This window comes from Macaca fascicularis, chromosome 12, assembly GCF_037993035.2.
Source record: "Macaca fascicularis isolate 582-1 chromosome 12, T2T-MFA8v1.1".
Classification (NCBI taxonomy): Eukaryota; Metazoa; Chordata; class Mammalia; order Primates; family Cercopithecidae; genus Macaca; species Macaca fascicularis.
In genome coordinates this window covers 65,375,228-65,395,094 of record NC_088386.1, presented here as the reverse complement: position 1 = coordinate 65,395,094, position 19,867 = coordinate 65,375,228, and the positions used below count along the sequence as shown (strand labels likewise).

At 43.1% G+C, this 19,867-nt stretch overlaps 1 protein-coding gene across 9 annotated transcripts in view; it reads right to left on the bottom strand.

The window, feature by feature from the left end:
* Window positions 1-17,389, bottom strand: part of UBR3 (ubiquitin protein ligase E3 component n-recognin 3) — a 268,922-nt gene extending 251,533 nt beyond the window's left edge. For all 9 annotated transcript variants that reach the window (XR_012421203.1, XM_005573426.4, XM_005573427.4 and 6 more), the window contains exon 1: window positions 16,775-17,389. Coding sequence is in view for 8 of the 9 variants with exons in the window: in XM_005573426.4 (XP_005573483.1) it covers window positions 16,775-17,319 (545 nt within the window). In the remaining variant the exon portion in view is untranslated. The remainder of the gene's footprint in view (window positions 1-16,774) is intronic.
* Between the last annotated feature and the right edge of the window lie 2,478 nt (window positions 17,390-19,867).

Genomic DNA, 19,867 nt, shown 5'->3' with positions numbered 1-19,867 from the left:
ATTAGAAATTACTGGCTGAGCACCATAGCTCACACTCGTACTCCCAGCATTCTTAGAGGCTGAGGCAGGTGGATCATTTGAGTCCAGCAGTTCAAGCCTAGCCTGTGCAACAAGGCAAAATACTGTCTCTACTAAAAATACAAAAATTATCTGGGCGTGGTGGTGTGCCTGTTGTCCCAGCCACTTGGCAGGCTGAGGCACAAGAATCACTTGAACCCGGGAGATGGAGGCTGGAGGCTGCAGTGAGCTGAGATGGTACACAACTGCATTCCAGCCTAGGTGACAGAGCAAGACCCCTGTCTCAAAAAAAAAAAAAAGAAGGAGAAGGAGAAGAAAATTACTAATATAGTCATAATCTTAAAAAAAAAAACAAACTCAAAATTTCTTTCTTTTTTTTTTTTGAAATGGGGTCTCACTACGTCACCCAGACTGGAATGCAGTGGCGCCATCCTGGCTCACTGCAGCCTCTATATGACAGACTCAAGAAACCCTACTGCCTCAGCTTTCTGAGTAGCTGGGACTACAGGCACATGCCACCATGCCTGGCTCATTTTTCTACTTTTTATAAAGATGGGGTCTTACCATGTAGGCCAGGCTGGTCTCGAACTCCTGAGCTCAAGTGATTCACCACCCTCACCCTCCCAGAGCGCTGGGATTATAGGCAGAAGCCACCACTTCCAGCCTTAAAAAGCTCAAAACTTCTAAATGACCCATTGGCTAAAAAGAAGATCACAGAAAATAGAAGATATTTTGAACTACATAAAAATGAAAACATATCAAAAATGTGGGATGCCTGTACACTATGCTTAGAGGGAAATGTATTGCATTATATCCTATTAGAAAAGAAGACTACAAATCTAAGCTGCCACCTTAAGAAACCATAAAAAGACTAGAAAATTAAATTCAAACAAAACAAAGGAAGATAATAATGAAGAGCAGATATCAATGAAATTGAGAACAACAACAAAAAAAAAATCAGTAAAACCAAAAGCTGGTTCCTTGAAAAAGTAAAAAAAAGTGATAAAGAAATGAAAAAGCCAGCCAGGCGCAATGGCTCACGCCTGTAATACCAGCACTTTGGGAGGCCGAGGTGGCAGATCACCTGAGGTCATCAGGAGTTAAAGACCAGCCTGGACAACATGGTGAAATGCCATCTCTACCAAAAAATACAAAAAAATTAGTTAGACACAGTGGTGCACACCTGTAGTCCCAGCTACTGGGGAGGCTGAGGAGGAAGAATTGCTTGAACCCAGGAGGCTGCAGTAAGCCACGACTGCACCGCTGCACTCCATACTGGCCGACAGAGTAAGACTCTGTCTCAAAAAATAAATAAATTAATTAATTAAATAAAATAAAATAAAGAGGAAAGGATATCACTACATACTTTACAGACATTGAGAAAATAAGGACAAATAGTACAAATTTCTCCTTATTTGTACCCATAAATTCAACAACTTAGATGAAATGGACAAACTTCATGAAAGATTCAAACTGTCAAAGCTCACACAAAGAAAAAAAAGTACTGAATAAATGACACAGGTCACTAAAGAAATTGAATATAGGGCCGGGTACGGTGGCTCACACCTGTAATCCCAGCACTTTGGGAGGCTGAGGTGGGTGGATCGCCTGAGTTCAAGACCAGCCTGGCCAATGTGGTGAAACCCTGTCTCTACTAAAAATACAAAAATTAGCCAGGCATGGTGGCAGGCGCCTGTAATCCCCGCTACTCAGGAAGCTGAGGCAGGAGAATCAATTGAACCCGGGAGGCTGAGGCTGCAGCGAGCCAAGGTCGTGCCATTGCACTCCAGCCTGGGCAAAAAGCACAAAACTCAGTCTCAAAAAAAAAGAAAAAAGAAAAGAAATTGAATATGTGAAAACCTTATTCAACAAATATTACAATTAAGTTAAAAAGCTTCCAACAACAAATATTCCAAACCTAGACTGTTTTACCCACAAACTCTATCAAGATATTTAAAGGAGGAATAATGTCATATTCTATACAAACTCTTACAAAATAAAGAGGAGGGTGTCCTTCCCGACTCATTTATGAAGCCAGCTTTACCCCGATACCAAAATCAGACATATTGCAAAAGAAGAAAAGTACAGTACAATATCCTTCTTGACTATAGATACAAAAATCCTCATGTCAAAATACAAGCAACTTAAATCCAGCAATCTATAAAAAGGATAATATATCATGACAATGTGGATTTTATCCCAGAAATGCAAGACTGCTTCAATATTCAATAATAATTCCATGTGTAATACTACATAGATGGTGTTACGGTTTGAATATGTGACCTCTCCAAAACTATGTTCATAACTGAATCCCCACTGTGGGGGTATTAAGAGGCAGGGCCTTTGGGGAAGTGATTAAGTCATTACGGCTCTGCCCTCTCAGATGGATTAGTGCCTTATAAAAGGGCTGGAGAGAACTAGCTCAGGTCCCTTTTGCTTATCCACTCTTCTACCATATGAGGACACAAGATCTGCCCCTTTTGCCCTTTTCATCCCTTCCACCATGTGAGGATGCAGCAGAAGGCCCTCACCAGACCCCAAATATGAGTGCTTTGATCTTGGACTTTCCAGCCTTCAAACTGTAAGAAATAATTTATGTTCTTTATTACTCAGTCTCAAGTATTTTGTTATAATAGCACAGATGAACTAAGCCAGAAATTGATATGGAGAAGTGATGTTGTTGCTATAACAAATACCTGAAAATGTGGAACTGGGTAATAGGTAGAGGCTGGAGTAGTTTTGAAGTGAATGCTAGGAAAAGCTTAGATTGCCATAAAAGAAGCATTAAAGATAGTTCCAGTGAGGGCCCAAAGGAAGAATGAAATTTTGGTAGAAATATGAATAAAGGCCATTCTGATGATCTCTTAAGCAGAAATGAGGAATACCATATCAAAAAATGGAGGAAAGACCATTCTTTTTACAAAATGGCAAAAAACAAATTGGCTGAATTATATCCATGTCCTACTACTTTGTGAAAGGCAAAATTTAAGAGCTATAAACTAGGATATTTAGCAGAAAAAAATCTCTAAGCAAAGTGTTTAGGATATTGCATGGCTCCTCTTGGCTGCTTATAGTAAAATCCAAAGAGAGACAATGATGTGAAGATGAAATTTATAATCGAGAAAGACACAGAATGTAAAGATTTGGAAAATTCTCAACCAGGCCAGGTAAAGAATAAAAAAGTATGCTTAGGAGAAAAAAATCAAGGGCGTGGCCAAGGTGTGACTATTTCATCAAGATAATGGAAGAATGACCCTAAAAGCTATTGAGATCTTTGAGACAGCCATACCCATCACAGGCCCAGAATGCCGGGGCCTTGAGGGCAGAACTGTTTCAAGGGAGAGGTCCAGGGTACCTATGGAGCCTCAGGGCTTGCTGCACAGCACCAACTCAAGTCTCCGCTCCCTGCATTCCAATGCAGTGCCCCTTGCACCCCATCTGTAGTTCAAGTGGGCCCGGATGCTGCTAAGGCTGCCACTCCCAAAGGAACAAGCAGTAAGCAGCCTTCCCAAGTGTCCACATGTTGCTAAATTTCAAAGGATGTACCAGAGAGCCTGAGGCCCAGGCAGAGAACTGTCACAGGGCGAACTGTCACAGGGCAGGTCAGCAGCAGAGTCCACACAAGGGCAATGCCTAGTGGAGCCAGCGGTAGGGTCGGCAGGAGGCAGGTCCACCAGAGAGAGTCTCCACAAGGGCAACACCCAGTAGAGCTGTGGGGGCAGGGTTGGCCCCAAAACCCCAGAATCATAGTCACATAGTCACCAACCTGCAACTGTAGCCTAGGAGAGCCACAGGTACCTGATTCCAACTGGTAAGAGGTACAGTGTGGACTGCACCCAACAGAGGCTACAGGGGTGGAGCCACCAGGAGCCTTGTGACAGAGGAGGAGCACTGTCATCTCAGTCAGACACTGCCACTTTCAGTTCCAGCTTCCTTTCTAGTCTCATGCATTTCAAGGAAATAACTTCTCTGCTAACTACAAGCAGCCAGAAAGAACAGACAGTAAAATACAGATAAGACAGCTCAGGCCCAGAGGGAGGTGGGGGGAAAGTCTCTAGGGTAACTGCCAAACTTCACGTTCATACAATAGGCCCCAGTAAAACAGTGGGTCTTAATAAGCACATTCCTTTCCCATCAGGTGAACTAAGATAGGGAAGCTAAAAGCAGACTCGGGGGTATGCCTGTAGTTGCAGAAAAATGTATGGGAAGACACACAACTCTCCTTCTCAGATAATCACAACAAAGAGACACAGAAGCAGTCCAAGCCTCTGATAAACTCTCCCACCCTGAATCCTTAAAAACTCTCAGTCTGTAAGACAGTGGGCCTAACTTGGCCAGAAGGCTCCCGTCAGGTTTGTTTTCTCTAAAATAAATCAGTCTTGACCGGCAAGCCACCTTTCATGTTTCTTTTTTTTTTTTTTTTTTGAGACAGAGTCTCGCTCTGTAGCCCGGGCTGGAGTGCAGGGGCCGGATCTCAGCTCACTGCAAGCTCCGCCTCCCAGGTTTACGCCATTCTCCTGCCTCAGCCTCCCGAGTAGCTGGGACTACAGGCGCCCGCCACCTCGCCCGGCTAGTTTTTTGTATTTTTTAGTAGAGACGGGGTTTCACGGTGTTCGCCAGGATGGTCTCGATCTCCTGACCTCGTGATCCACCCGTCTCGGCCTCCCAAAGTGCTGGGATTACAGGCTTGAGCCACCGCGCCCGGCCCACCTTTCATGTTTCTTTCCTCTTTCTTTAATTCTTACACCTTGAGGACCCAACCCCCAACACAGTGTGTCCAGAAAGCAAGACAATTATTCTCAAGCCTTAGGATTTAATGTTGTTTGCCTTACTGAGTTTTGCACTTACTTGGGATCGGTCACTCCTCTCTTCTTGCCTATTCCTCCCTTCATAATGAAAACATCTGTGCTTGCCTCTCTCACCATTGCAGTATATGTGTGTGTTAGTGTATGTGTGTGTTTTATCTGATGCATAATAGATGTACATAGTTTCTGAGTACATGTAATAATGTAATACGTTCATATAATTTGTAAAGATCAAATCAATGTACTTGGAATACCACCACCTTAAATATTTGTCTTTTTATGCTACAGCCATTCAAATTCTTCTCTTCTAGCTATTTTGTAATTTACAATGGATTATTGTAAACTACTGTTACCCTACTGATCTATATAACATTAGGTCTTATTTCTTCCATCAAACCATGTATTTGTACCCACCAATTAACTTATCTTTATCCCCCTCCTCCTTTCTACCCTTCCCTCTGGTAACCACCAATCTACTCTCTATCTTCATGAGATCCACTTTTTTAGCTCCCACACATGAGTGAAAACATGTGGTATTTGTCTTTCTGCCCTTGGCTTATTTCACTTAACATAATAACCTCCAGTCCCACCCACGTTGCTACAAATGACAAGATTTCATTTTTATGGCTGAATAATATTCCATTGTGCATATATACCACATTTTCTTTATCCATTCTTCCATTGGTGGGCATTTAAGTTGATTCCATATTTTGGCTACTCTGAATAGTGCTGCAATAAACATGGAACTTCACGTCTCTTTTTCATATACTGATTTCCCTTTTTTGTTGATATATACCCAGTAGTGGAATTACTACTATGGTGATCTATTTTTAGTTTTCTGAGGAATCTCCATACTGTTCTCCATAGTGGCATTACTATTAATAATTTACATTCCCACCAACAGTGTAGACACTGTATTTTGAAAACAGGTAACTTGTTGGACTTCACAGGTTCACAGCTAGAGAGAAATCTGCCACAGGATGAAGCATATCTTTGAGTCTCACCATATCTGATTGAAATGATATTTAGATAAGACTCTCAAGTTTAGACTTTTGAGCTGGTGCTAGAACAAGTTAAGACTTCTGGGGCTACTGGAATGGAATGAATGTATTTGTAGGTGACAAGGACATAAATTTGTGCGGGCAAGGGGCAGAAGCAGAGCACCACAGTCTGAATGTGTGTCCCCTCCAAAATTCACATTGAAACTTAATCTCCATTGTGGTGGTATTAAGAGGCAGAAGTCTTTGGGGATGTGATTAAGTCCATTAGGGCTCTAACTTAAGCAAGTGCTGGAGGGAAAAAGCTTAGGCCCCATTTGCCCTCTTCCCAGCTTCTGCCATGTGAGGATGCAATAAGAAAGCCTCACCAGACACACATACACACATACAAAGCCTTAATCTCGGACTTCCCAGCCTCCAGACTGGAAGAAATAAATTTCTGTTCTAAATTACTCAGTCTGGTATAATATCAGCACAGACTAAGATGGATGGCAATTTATGTATTCTACCATAAAGTATTCCATTGAATGATTAAACTACAGTTAACTAATCTCATTGTTTCCATTTTTCCCTGTTTCAGTGTTACAATGAATATACTTGAACATGTATCTTTCTGCAACCTCCTCATATTTAATGTGATGCCAGTCAACATCTTAACAGAAGTTTTCCAAACAACTTGACAAGCTCCTAAAATTCAAATGAAAACAGGGACCAAGAACAGCCAAAAATCCTTTTGAAGAGTAATAATACAGAAATCCTGCCATATCAAAATACATTTTAATGTTCTAAAAAAGTAGTATGGTATTGCTACAAGAGACATATCAATACAACAGAGAGCTTAGGATACACATAGGAGGTTTGGTATGTGATAGAGGTGACACTATAGATCAATGGAGAAAAAAAATATTCAATAAGTGAATCCTCATATTGAAAAAGATAAAATTAGATCTAATGATATGGTTTGGCTGTGTCCCCACCCAAAATCTCATCCTGAATTGTAATCCTCATAATCCCCATGTGTCAAGGGTAGGATGAGGTGAAGGTAACTGGATCATGGGGATAGTTTGCCCTATGTTGTTCTCATGATAGCGAGTGAGTTCTCACGAGATGTGATGGTTTTATAAGCATCTAGCATTTCCCCTGCTTGCTGCTTCTCCCTCCTGCTGCTGTGATGAGGTGCCTCCTACCATGATTATAAGTTTCCTGAGGCCTCCCCAGCCATGCTGAACTATGAGTCAATTAAACCTCTTTTCTTTATAAATCACCCAGTCTCTAGCAATTCTTTTTTCTTTTTTTTTTTTTTTTGAGACAGAGTTTTCCTCTTGTTGCCCAGACTGGAGTGCAATAGCATGATCTCAGCTTACCGCAACTTCTGCCTCCTGGGTTCAAGCGATTCTCTTGCCTCAGCCTCCCAAGTAGCTGGGATTACAGCCATGTGCTACCACGCCTGGCTAATTTTGTATTTTTAGGAGAGACGGGGTTTCTCCATGTTGATCAGGCTGGTCTCGAACTCCCAACCTCAGGTGATCCACCTGCCTCGGCTTCCCAAAGTGCTGGAATTACAGGCGTGAGCCAACATGCCCAGCCAGGCAGTTCTTTATAGCAGTGTGAAAACAGACTAATACAGACCTCAATCTCATACTACATGTAAAAATAAATTCCAGATGGACAAAAGACCTAAGTGTACAATGAAAAACCTTAAATCTTTTAGTAGAAAACATATAAGCATTTTTTAAAACCAGAGTGAAGATTTCTTTAACAAAATAAAAATAATACAAACTGTAGAAGAAAAACTACATTTTTAATTTAAAATCGTTTACAACAAAATTATGTATTTCAAGGTAAAAAGACACAAACTAGAAGATGAAATCAGGTATTTATACAACCAAAGGATCAGCATCTAGAGTACGTACAGCATTCTTAAAACTCAGTAAAACAGAAAAACAAACAAAACAGGCAATATAAACCAGCAGTTCACCAGCGAAGATGCCCAAATGGCCCCAAAACATATGAAAAGATGTTCAACTTCACTACTCAAGAAAATATAAATTTTAAAAAGATGTCTGTCTCCAACAGATTGGTAAAATATTATAAATTTATATATATAACACCAAGTGTTTTTTGGTTTTTTTTTTTTTAAGTTCTGAAGTACATGTGCAGGATGTACAGGTCACATAGGTAAATGTTTGCTGTGGTGGTTTGGTGCACCTATCAACCCGTCACCGAGGTATGAAGCCCAGCATGCATTAGCTATTTTTTCTGATGCTCTCCCTCTCCCTGTCCCCCACCCAACAGGCCCCAGTGTGTGTTGCTCCCCTCCCTGTGTCCACGTATTCTCATTAATACCAAGTTTCGATAAGCAGAAAAACAAGACCTCAAATTCCTGATGGGGCAGGCATGGTGGCCCATGCCTGTAATCCCGGCACCCTGGAAGGCTGAGGCGGGAAGATCACCTGAGGTCAGGAGTTCGAGACCAGCCTGGCCAATATGGTAAAACCCCGTCTCTACTAAAAATACAAAAATTAGCTGGGCATGGTGGCAGCCCTCTGTAATCCCAGCTACTCAGGAGGCTGAGGTAGAAGAATTGCTTGAATTCAGGAGGAGGAGGTTGCAGTGAGCCGAGATCGCACCACTGCACTTCAGCCTGGGGGACAGAGTGAATCTCCATCTCAAAAAAAAAAATATATATATATATATATATATAATGTGGCACAGGAATTTCAGGAAAATGGTAACTTCTGGAGAGGGAAAGAGAAAGGAAGGGAGAGGTGGGTTGACCTTTCTTTGGGGTTTTGACTAAAAGCAGCTCTATAGCAAACATGGCAAAAGGTTAACATCTATTCATCTCAATGGTAAGTACAAAGGTATCTGTTATATTACTTTTGTAATTTTCTGTAAATTCAAATTGTTTCATAATTGAAAATAGTTTTAACTGAGTTTTGTAATGATTAAAAAATTAGGCCAGGTGTGGGGGTCACACCTGCAATCCCAGTACTACTTTGGGAGGCTGTGACAGGTGAATTGCCTGAGGTCAGCAATTCCAGACCAGTCTGACCAATATGGTGAAACCCCACCTCCACTAAAAATACAAAAAATTAGCCAGGCGTGGTGGCATGCGCCTGTAGTTCCAGCTACTCAGGAGGTTGAGGCAGGAGAATCGCTTGAACCCAGGAGGCAGAGGTTGCAGTGAGCCGAGATCACACCACTGCACTCCAGCCTGGTGACAGAGTGAGACTCCATCTCAAAACGAGCAAACAAACAAACAAAAAGATTATGAATATTTTAGGTGTAGTATTGGTATTGTGGTTTTGGGGGAGTTTTTTGTTTGTTTTTTGCTTTGTTTTCAAGAAATGAGGTCTCTTCGTGTTGCTGAGGCTGGAGTGCAGTGACTATTCACAGGTCTGATCATAATGCACTGCAGCCTCTTACTCCCAGGCTCAAGCAATACTCCCATCTCAGCCTTGGGAATAGCTGGGACTATAGGTGTAAGCCACTATGCCTGACATTATTTTTTAATTGTGGTAAAATATAAATAACATAAAATTTACCATTTAAAACCATCTTAAATGTACAGTTTAGTGGCATTAAGTACATTCACATTGTTTTGCAACCATCACAACCATCGATCTCAAGGACGTTTTCATCTACCCAAACTGAAACTCTGTATCTGTTAAATAAACAAATAAATAAATAATTCCCCAGGCCGGGCATGGTGGCTTATGCCTGTAATCCCAGCACTTTGGGAGGCCGAGGCGGGCAGATCACGAGGTCAGGAGATCGAGACCATCCTGGCTAACGTGGTGAAACCCCGTCTCTACTAAAAATACAAAAAATTAGCTGGGCGTGGTGGCGGGCGCCTGTAGTCCCAGTTATTAGGGAGGCTGAGGCAGGAGAATGGCGTGAACCCAGGAGGTAGAGCTTGCAGTGAGCCAATATCGTGCCACTGCACTCCAGCCTGGGCAACAGAGTGAGACTCAAAAAAATAATAAATGCCAGAGTGAGTCTCAAATAAATAAATAAATAAATAAATAACTCCCCAATCTTCCCTTCCCTTGGCCTCTGATAATCACTATTCTGCTTTCTGTCTGTATGAATTTGACTATTCCTGGCACTTCACATAAACAGAAGCATCTGTTCTTTTGTGATGGGCTTATTTCATTTGGCATAATGTCTCCAAGGTTTATCTACATTGTAACATTCTAACATGTCAGAATTTTATAGTTTTTAAGGCTAAATATTCCATTTATGGACACTCCACATATTGTGTATCCATTCATCCGCTGATGGACACTTGAGTTATGTTTTAGAGTTCACATCTATTTACTCAGATGCATACTCAAATATTTTCAAATTAAATTATAAGGCATCTGATATTTGCTTCAAAATAGTCCTGGCTGGGAAGAAAGAGCAGTGGGACGGGGAGATAACAAATGAAACAAGAGGCTGGGCGCGGTGTCTCACGCCTGTAATCCCAGCACTTTGGGAGGCCAAGGCGGGCGGATCACAAGGTCAGGAGATTGAGACCACGGTGAACCCCGTCTCTACTAAAAATACAAAAAAATTAGCCGGGCACGGTGGCGGTCGCCTGTAGTCCCAGCTACTCGGGAGGCTGAAGCAGGAGAATGGCGTGAACCCAAGAGGCAGAGCTTGCAGAGAGCCGAGATCACGCCACCGTACTCCAGCCTGGGTGACAGAGCGAGACTCTGTCTCAAAAAAAAAAAAAAGAAACAAGATACCACTTTTCCTTATGAGAGCAGCAAAGATCAGAAACATTGATACCACCATATATACTGCCAGGATATGGGGAAACAAACTGTTTTATACATTGTTGGCAGGAATGTAAATTAATTTCTTTGGAGGGTTCTATCAAAGTTGAATTTGCACATTTCCTTCAACCAAAATATAACTTCTAGGAATTTATCCTCATACATAAGCTCACACACATATGAAGAAGCGTATACAAGAATACTTGCTGCAACAATGTTTACAATAGCCCAAGTCTGGAAACAATTTAAATGTCTATCAGTAGGGAACTGACTGCAAAAATCACAGTACATTACAAAAACATGGAAATACAATGAAATACTATTTAACTTCAAAAATGAAGCAGTTCAACTTTCGAGATAGTGTCCATAAATATGTTAAGGGGAAAAAAGCAAGATACTTTTCAACCAGACATTCACATGGTTCAATTTCTGGCTACCACAGATCAAAAAACCTAAAGACCTTCCACGACACAGGCCAGGCACCACACTCTGGCCCATGCCTATAATCCCAGCCCTTTGAGAGGCTGAGGCAGATGGACTGCTTGAAGCCAGGAGTTCAAGATCAGCCTGGCCAATGTGGTGAAATATCATCTCTACAAAAAAAACAAAAAAAAAAAATGTAACTGGGTGTAGTGGTGTGTCCCTATAGTCCCAGCTACTTGGGAAGATGAGGTGGGAAATCACTTGAGCCTGGGAGGTAGAGGCTGCAGTGAGCTGTGATGTCACACCACTGCACTCAAGCCTGGGAGACACTGCGAGAACCTGTCTCTAAAAAAAAAAACTAGAAATGCTCGATAAAGTATAACTAATGTCTTTTAAATACATAAGTAAGCTCAAAAGAAAGGGAAATTTCTTACTGAGGGGTAGGATGGAGAAAGGCACCTTTACTTTTTACTTTATCCACTTATGTTTATGTTATAATCAATGTGTATTACTTCAGAAATTAAAAAAAATGAAAGCACTCTGAAAAAAGCTGCTATGGATTTAATAATCAATACGACCTCACAAATAACTAAAGCAATGTAATCTGACAGCAACTTTTTCAGTATAGCAGCCACTTTTTTATCCAATTTAATTCAAAATTACTGACACCTACTAAATACAAGAGACTGTGCTGGCCTCTGGCTAATAGCAAAATGAGGTCCTTATCTTTTAAGGAGCTTAGAATATGTGAGAAAGAACAAGCAAGGAGACAAAAATATCTGTAATATAGGACAGAACATGAAACTCCTCATTTTCTGCACCAAAATTTGAGAACTAAATGTTTAAAATCCCAGTTGCCGGTTAGTATCCCATCAACGCCCAAAACCAGCCAGTCAGACATTACAGTTGACCCTTGAACAACACTAGTTTGAACAGCAAGGGTTCCACTTATACAAGGATTTTTAAACCAAACATGGATCGAAAATACAGAATTCATGGGATCTGACACTCATATACATGAAGGGCAGACTTTTCTTACAAGCAGGATTTCAGTATACCCTGGAGAATGGGTGGGAGGTGGGTATTCTGGAACCAGTCTCCAATGTATACCATATACTGAGGAACGAGTGCATTTTAGACTTTCCATTACAGGCTATTTTGTTTTGTTTCATTTTGTTTTGAGTTAATCCCCCCATAAAGCTTTTTTTTTTTTCCAGATGGAGTTTCACTCTTGTTACTCAGGCTGGAGTGCAATGGCATGATCTTGGCTCACCGTAACCTCTGCCTCCCAGGCTCAAGCGATTCTCCTGTCTCAGCCTCCGGAGTAGCTGGGATTACAGGCATGTGCCACCATGCTCAGATAATTTTGAATTTTTAGTAGAGATGGGGTTTCTCCATGTTGGTCAGGCTGGTCTTGAACTCCCAACTTAAGGTGATCTGCCCACCTTGGCCTCCCAAAGTGCTGGGATTACAGGTGTGGGCCACCGCACCCAGCCCCCATGAAGCATTTCTGACAATGACCGCATTGCATTTACTCACTAGTGGCAAAACTGTAGTTACATATACAGCTGTTTTGGTTTTTTTGTTTTTTTTTTTTTTTCCTGAGACGGAGTCTCGCTCTGTCGCCCAGGCTGGAGTGCAGTGGCAAGATCTCAGCTCACTCCAAGCTCCACCTCCAAGGTTCATGCCATTCTCCTGCCTCAGCCTCCCGAATAGCTGGGACTACAAGCACCCACCACCACGCCCGGCTAATTTTTTGTATTTTTAGTAGAGACAGGGTTTCACCATGTTAGCCAGGATGGTCTTGATCTCCTGACCTTGTGATCCGCCCACCTTGGCCTCCCAAAGTGTGGGACTGCAGGTGTGAGCCACCGCGCCCGGCCACATACAGTTATTAGTACACAGTTTCCATAGCCTTTGTGATCTCATCCCACAAATGAATCCTCAATTGTTTTCTTCCTTTGGTTTGTATATCTGCTAATACTGCCACATTGATTATACCAATACTACTCAGTCAAAAATAACTAAATCCTCCCCATAGTTCTATAATTGCTAATTTGAAAATTAAATATAAATACAGCTGTGATGGATTCAAGATCCTTCTCCAACTCCAATCACTGAACATCCTACAGGCAACAGTCAGACACTTGTGAAAAGGATTATGGCACAGCAAGATGTATTCTCATTTACTAAGAGCACAAATACAGCAGAAGAAAAGGAATCCTTCCTCTAAAAGTGACTGACCATGAAATTTACAAACTTTTATGGCAGTTAGAATAAAAATCAACACACATTCAATCTTCGGCAACCTAAACGGGTTTTTAAAATATCAAAAACTTAGAAAAGTTCAAACATTCTGTTCATGTCAGGGTAGTCCAGCTTTGCCCATGAGAACACTGTTATAGGCTGTTGATGATTTCCAGTTCTAAAAAGGTTCCACAGGCAGTCTTTTAGGTTGCAAAGCTGGTCAACATCACCTATGTCTCTTGAGGCAGTAAATTAGTTGTATAGCCCAGAAAAATTACTCTATCCAATTCAAGCAGTTATAAAAAATTCAGAATAATCACATGGCCACCATACTGTTTATTGTTCAATCTTGCCCTTTATGAAACTGGACATGGCAACTGCTGACACATATAGGCAATGGTTCTGGTTTCAGACAGAGATAATAATAAATCTTTAAATATTATGTATCAACTCATAGAGGGTTGCCAGACTGGGAAAATAATACTTACCTATGAGACACCAGTAAAAGCAAATACCATGAGGTTAGGATGTTGACTATCTATAGCCTGGATACCCTAAAACTGTATGAATACCTTCAAAGAAACTCACTGGCATATTTCTGGTAGTACACTGAAGCATCACAAGCAATCAAACTTGCATCTCATCCTCAATAATCTGATAATTACCACTGTATTCCAAAAGTCAGGAAAGAATCAATGTCATTTCCTACCTTCAGGTTCTCTGGAGGCTTTCCTAAATGCTAACCCAGTCCAAGAAATAAAAATGTCTAACTATCAGTAAAGGATTGCTCCAACTCCTGTTTTGATGTGCTTCTTTAAAACAAAAACAAACAAAAAAGTTTAAAAAGAAAGAAACGAAGGCCCAAATAAGAATAACATATTAAGTAAAAAAAAAAAAAAAAAAAAGAAAAAAAAAGAAAAAAAAGATAAAACATAGAATTGAAAAGAAAAACCAGTAAGAATGCTATTTAGTAGAGGCAGTAAAGAGAAATGGTTGACTAGACCAGCTCTGGAGCCCTGGAGCCAGCATGCCTAGCTTACCGCCAATGCAATCTTGACCAAGTTTTTTTTTAACTCTGCCCTACTTCCCTCTTCTGTACAATGAAAATAATAAAAGTAAGAATCTCAGAGTCAAAGAATAAGTTAAATCACGTAAAACAGCTAGAATTTGGCCACTTTTAACCAATAAAAGTCCAAAATTTTACTACTACTCTGTTGATGAGGCTGTTGGAAAACAGGCAGTCTCATACAGTAATTAGTACTAAGCCTCAGGGGGGCAATTTGGAAAACACACGTTTGAGAATTTATCCCACTGACCCTCTTGACTAGGTGGGAAAAGACAGTTAATACCACGTTGTTAATTTTATACTGGAAAGTCAAATGCCCATGAAGAGACATTAAATCAAGAATGGCAAATTCACACACACACACACCAAAAAAATTTTAAAAAGAAATTAAAAAAAAGAATGGCAAATTCAAAACATGTAACACTATGCAGCAGTTTTAAAAAAAAAAAATTGAATGACGACACTGACTTTTTAATAAGAAAAATACATCTAAGATAACTAAAAAATGCAAGATGTAAAATAGTGGAAAGTATGCAACCCTTTGCACAAAAAGAGACTGAAAAACTAGGAAACATCCTTGCTTGTTCTGCACTAAGAGAAACTAAGCAGGAAGGAACTGGACAGATGGAAGACTAGATGGGAGAAAAATTTCCAACTCTGTGTGTGTGTGTGTATCTGCTTTATTAGCTATATATTTTATCTATTCAAATATAAAATTTTTAAAAGTACTTTTAAAGTGTCAGAGATACAGTTCAAGAACTCAAATGTTGGCCGGGCGCAGTGGCTCACGCCTGTAATCCCAGCACTTGTGAGGCCAAGGCAGGCAGATCACCTGAGGTCGGGAATTCGTGACTAGCCTGACCGACATGGAGAAACCCTGTCTCTACTAAAAAAAAAAAAAATACAAAATTAGCCGGGCGTGGTGGTGCATGACTGTAATCCCAGCTACTCGGGAGGCTGAGGCAGGAGAATCGCTTGAACCCAGGGGGCGGAGGTTGCGGTGAGCCGAGATCGCGCCATTGCATTCCAGCCTGGGCAACAAGAGCGAAACTCCATCTTTAAAAAATAAATAAATAAATAAATAAAAACTCAAATGTTAGCTGCAATTATGTTATTATTATTAGCAAAATCAAAATACCTTCTTTCTGAAGACTTTTTCTTACTCCCTCTGGACAGAAACCTCCTCTCCCTCCTCTAGTTATCAAGTTATTGTTTAAGGAATTTATTACTTTCTACTCCAGTGCAAGTAGAGTAAGGGGTTGGTCAATGTTTCATTCATTTTTAATATCCAAGAAGCCTTGCTTGCACATAGTAGGTACAAACATTTTGGAGTAACAGTAACCTTACAAGTACTCCCAAAAAAAAGGTGACCATTTATAAAAAGATTGTACTCTGTCATTAATCCTAAGACCTGAAAATTGAAGAAGTTTAATAACTGCTAGCAACTAGTAGTTGCTAATATTCTTTCAACTACTGCCTATCCAAAATCGCCCCTTTCACTTTTTCCTTTTTTCTCAGACTGTCCCTGACATTGACATCACGTTCCAAGCCAAGACTCTACATGTACTAACTCTCTAACTCACTGCAAACTCTGAAATGTCTTCTCTCATAAGTCCCAACATCTGATGTATCGCTCCTGTCAAAAGGGCATTTGTTGTCTCCTCTTAGATGTTCACATATCAGTGAGTGAATAAAGTGCCCTTAACTGGAGAAGACCTAACACTTGATTCCTAGTTCGCTCAGTATTTTGTTCGTTCTCCTGGTACGGCGGGTATTCTGTAACGGACTGCTCAGTAGCCCAATTCTAAATGTCATCCCAGCATACCAAATACTCCACTGACAGCTCAACAGTCACTTTTCATGCAGGCCCCTCCCCTTCCCTCCTCCCTCAACCCTCTAGAGCTCCTTCTCTCATACTGACAGACACACTGGCAGTTCAGAAGACCTTTTCCTCAAGCGTCCTTCCCTGCACGTACAAGACCACCTCCCCAGCTCTCATCATCCCGCGAGCCAATACAGTCCCCAATAACAACCCCTCCCAGCCAATCCAAATCACAACCTAAGTCTCTTCCCAAGAACCAGGCTTTATAGCCTTTCCCAACAAGTACACACTTGACAGCTCGACACGAGCTTCCCCAAAAATCCTTTCCCCCTCACTCCCCTCCTAACCCATACACTGGCTCTTTTCTCGCTATCATTTACCCACCCTGGCTTCCCCATAATTCACAGCCCGGTTTCCTAAACATGCTCTACGCTCTCCTCTCCCTGCTTTCTGCTCCCCACCCCCTTTCCACCGCTGACAGCTCAGTCACCTCCATCCCCCTGTGGCTGCACCCTCCCCCGCACCCTCCCCTTGACAGCTCAAGAGTGGGCTCCCGGTGCCCCGCTCCAGGCCCTCCAGCGACGTCCCCGGCCCAGGGTCGCCTCGCCCGCGGGGACGGCTCCACTCACCCGCTCTCCCGCATCACGTTGCTGTCCCCACAGTCGCAGGCGCCCCCGGCCTGGCTACGGAACATGTTGAAGTCGTGTCCGGTGTGGTCGCCCTGGTGGAAGCACTCGGCGCACAGCGACATGCAGGGCGAGATGCCGCACGTCCGGCAGCGGTAGGCCACGAAGTTGGCTGTCCAGACCAGGCCGCAGAGCGCCGCGGGATCGTAGGCCCGCACCGCCGCGCAGAACTCGTCGTAGCCGCCGCCGCCCGCCAGAAGGCACTTACACCACTCCAAGGCCTCCTCCTCGGCGGCCCCCGGACCGCCCCCGCCTCCGGCCGCCGCCGCGTCCTCGCCGCCGGCAGCCGCGGCCAGCGGCCGCTCGGCGCTCAGCACCCGCTCCAGCAGCGCCTGCAGCTCCTCAGCACCTGCGCGGTTGTCCGGCCGGCTGAGGGCCGCCTTGAGGTGCGCGGCGGTGGCCGCCTTGTCTAGGGCCAGCCCCGACGCGGGCAGCTCGGGCTGTGACGGCTGCTGGCCCCCGACGGCCGCCGCGGCCGCCGCCGCCATGATGAGAGCTCAGAATTTGGAGAGTCCAGGGCCAGCGGCTCCTCCAGGGAGAGTGAGGGAGTAGACTGCTGCGATTGCTCGGCCCGCCCAACTCTCGCGATACCCGGAGCGTCCGCGCTCCTCCGCCCGCGGCCCCGCCCCTGCACACGCCCCCTCGGGCTGCAGAGCCTTCTCCCCGCCCTCCCGCCTGGGTGCCTCTGGACCAAGCTAGGCTCCCAACTTTCTAAGTTAAGAGCTACTGAAATAAAGGACTCACCTTATAGGAAGTCTTTAATAAAGGCAATTATTTCTTTATTTGCATAGACTACAGGAATTATTCACATCGTCTTTCAGATGTACTTTAGGCATCTGCATTTTGTGTAAGATGTACATTCCTATTGTTATCAAAGTCCAGCGGGCGACAGAGTGAGACCCCAACTTAAGGAAAACAAAAACTGTAGGAAGAGCAATCCAAAGAAAAACAGAAGGCCGGGCTCAGTGGCTCACACCTGTAATCCCAGCACTTTGGGAGGCCGAGGCAGGCGGATTACTTGAGGTCAGGAGTTTGAGATGAGCCTGGCTGACATGGTGAAACCCTGTCTCTAGTGAAAATACAAAAATTAGCCGGGCGTGGTGGCGCACGCCTGTAATACCAGCTACTCGGGAGGCTGAGGTAGGAGAATCGCTTGAACCCAGGAGGCAGAGGTTGTAGTGAGCCAAGATCACGTCACTGCACTCCAGCCTGGGAGACAAAGCGAGACTCCGTCTCAAAAAACAACAACAACATCAAAGAAGAACAGGGGTGTTTCCAATCCATAACCGTGTGTTTGAAATGAATGAAACATAATTAAGACAGGTTATTTTACAGTCTTGGTCTTCTACATTAGTTAAGTATGTCACGATCATCATATAACAGTGATAAGTTAAATTTGCTCAATAATTTTATGAATCACTAAATTATAAACTAAATAAAACTTTATGTATTAACTTTACATGCTAAAACTTTGAATGCTTTAACTCATTTGATTTCATAACAGAAAATTTTGAATTCTACCATTCCTAGGAAGAAGCAGCCTCAGACACTTCTCTACTTCGTCATCATCCATTCACTCTTTTTCTTCTTCCTTTAATAATGCAAAGAGGTGTCCATCCACAGGCTTAAATACAGTCCTGCAATCCTTTTACTTAACCACTGGATCCTGCCTTCTCAGGATCCCAACTCTATCCAATATCCTCTTGTATTTTTAACACCTCTCTTTCTATTAGCTCAATTCTTGTCAGAATTTGTCTCCTCCTGTCTTAAAAATAGTTGAAAAAACAATAAAACTTCCCCCATTACTAAGCATCAACCATTCTCTTCTTTTCGTAGGCCGCCTTTCTCTTTCTCTTTTCTTTTTCTTTCTTTTTTTTTTTTTTTTTTTTTTTTTTGAGACAGAGTCTCACTGTCAACCAGGCTGGAGTGCACTGGTGCAATTTCAGATCACTGGAAGCTTTGCATCCCGGGTTCAAGCGATTTTCCCACCCCAGCCACCGGAGCAGCTGGGACCACAGGCTCGCGCCATCACACCCAGCTAATTTTTGTATTTTTAGTAGATACAGGGTCTCCTTACGTTGCCCAGGCTGGTCTCAAACTCCGGTCTCAAGCGATCCGCCCATCTCGGCCTCCCAAAATGCTGGGATTACAGGAGTGAGCCACCGCGTCCGGGGCCACGTTTAATTGTTCATATTTACTCTTTCTTCTTTCTAAACTTCCATTCGCTCCACAATCTGCTACAACTTGGTTTCTGCTCCTACTTTATGAAGCCCGACCTCTTTCCAGTATTTGACACTGCTACCTATTCTTTCGTTTCCACTCTTTTTTTTTTTTTTTTTTTTCTGAGACGGAGTCTTGCTCTGTCGCCCAGGCTGGAGTGCACGGCACGATCTCGGCTCACTGCAAGCTCCGCCTCCCGGGTTCACGCCATTCTCCTGCCTCAACCTCCCGAGTAGCTGGGACTACAGGAGCCCGCCACCGCGCCCGGCTAATTTTTTTGTATTTTTAGTAGAGATAGGGTTTCACCGTGTTAGCCAGGATGGTCTCGATCTCCTGACCTCGTGATTCGCCTGCCTCGGCCTCCCAAAGTGCTGGGATTACAGGCGTGAGCCACCGCGCCCGGCCCATCCGCTATCTCTTCTTTGGGTTTCTTTGACATCACCACTTCTGTGAGAATTGCAAGTGACACAAATGACCTAAAAATTGAGAAACAAAGTTACAATAAAGTAAGGCATGAGAATGGCGAAGGAGGTAAAGATGAATGGAGATCGCTACTTTTTGAGCCGAGACTTGGGAAACAAGAAGAGTCACTCTGGGCCATACAACAAAGTGACTGTGACTTTCTCTTCCGCATCCCTTTCACTCTTTCCCCATCCTTTGAGGGCCCGCAGGTACTCATGGCAAACTAGAGGGTAACGAGCAGGCGATAGGCGGCGAGGACTGGCCGTGGGTCAGCGAGTAGCGCAGGCTTTGCAGGTGGAGGGGATGGGGTAATGAGGCCCCCAGGTGGCCAGCGGAACCCCGGCTTAGGACAAA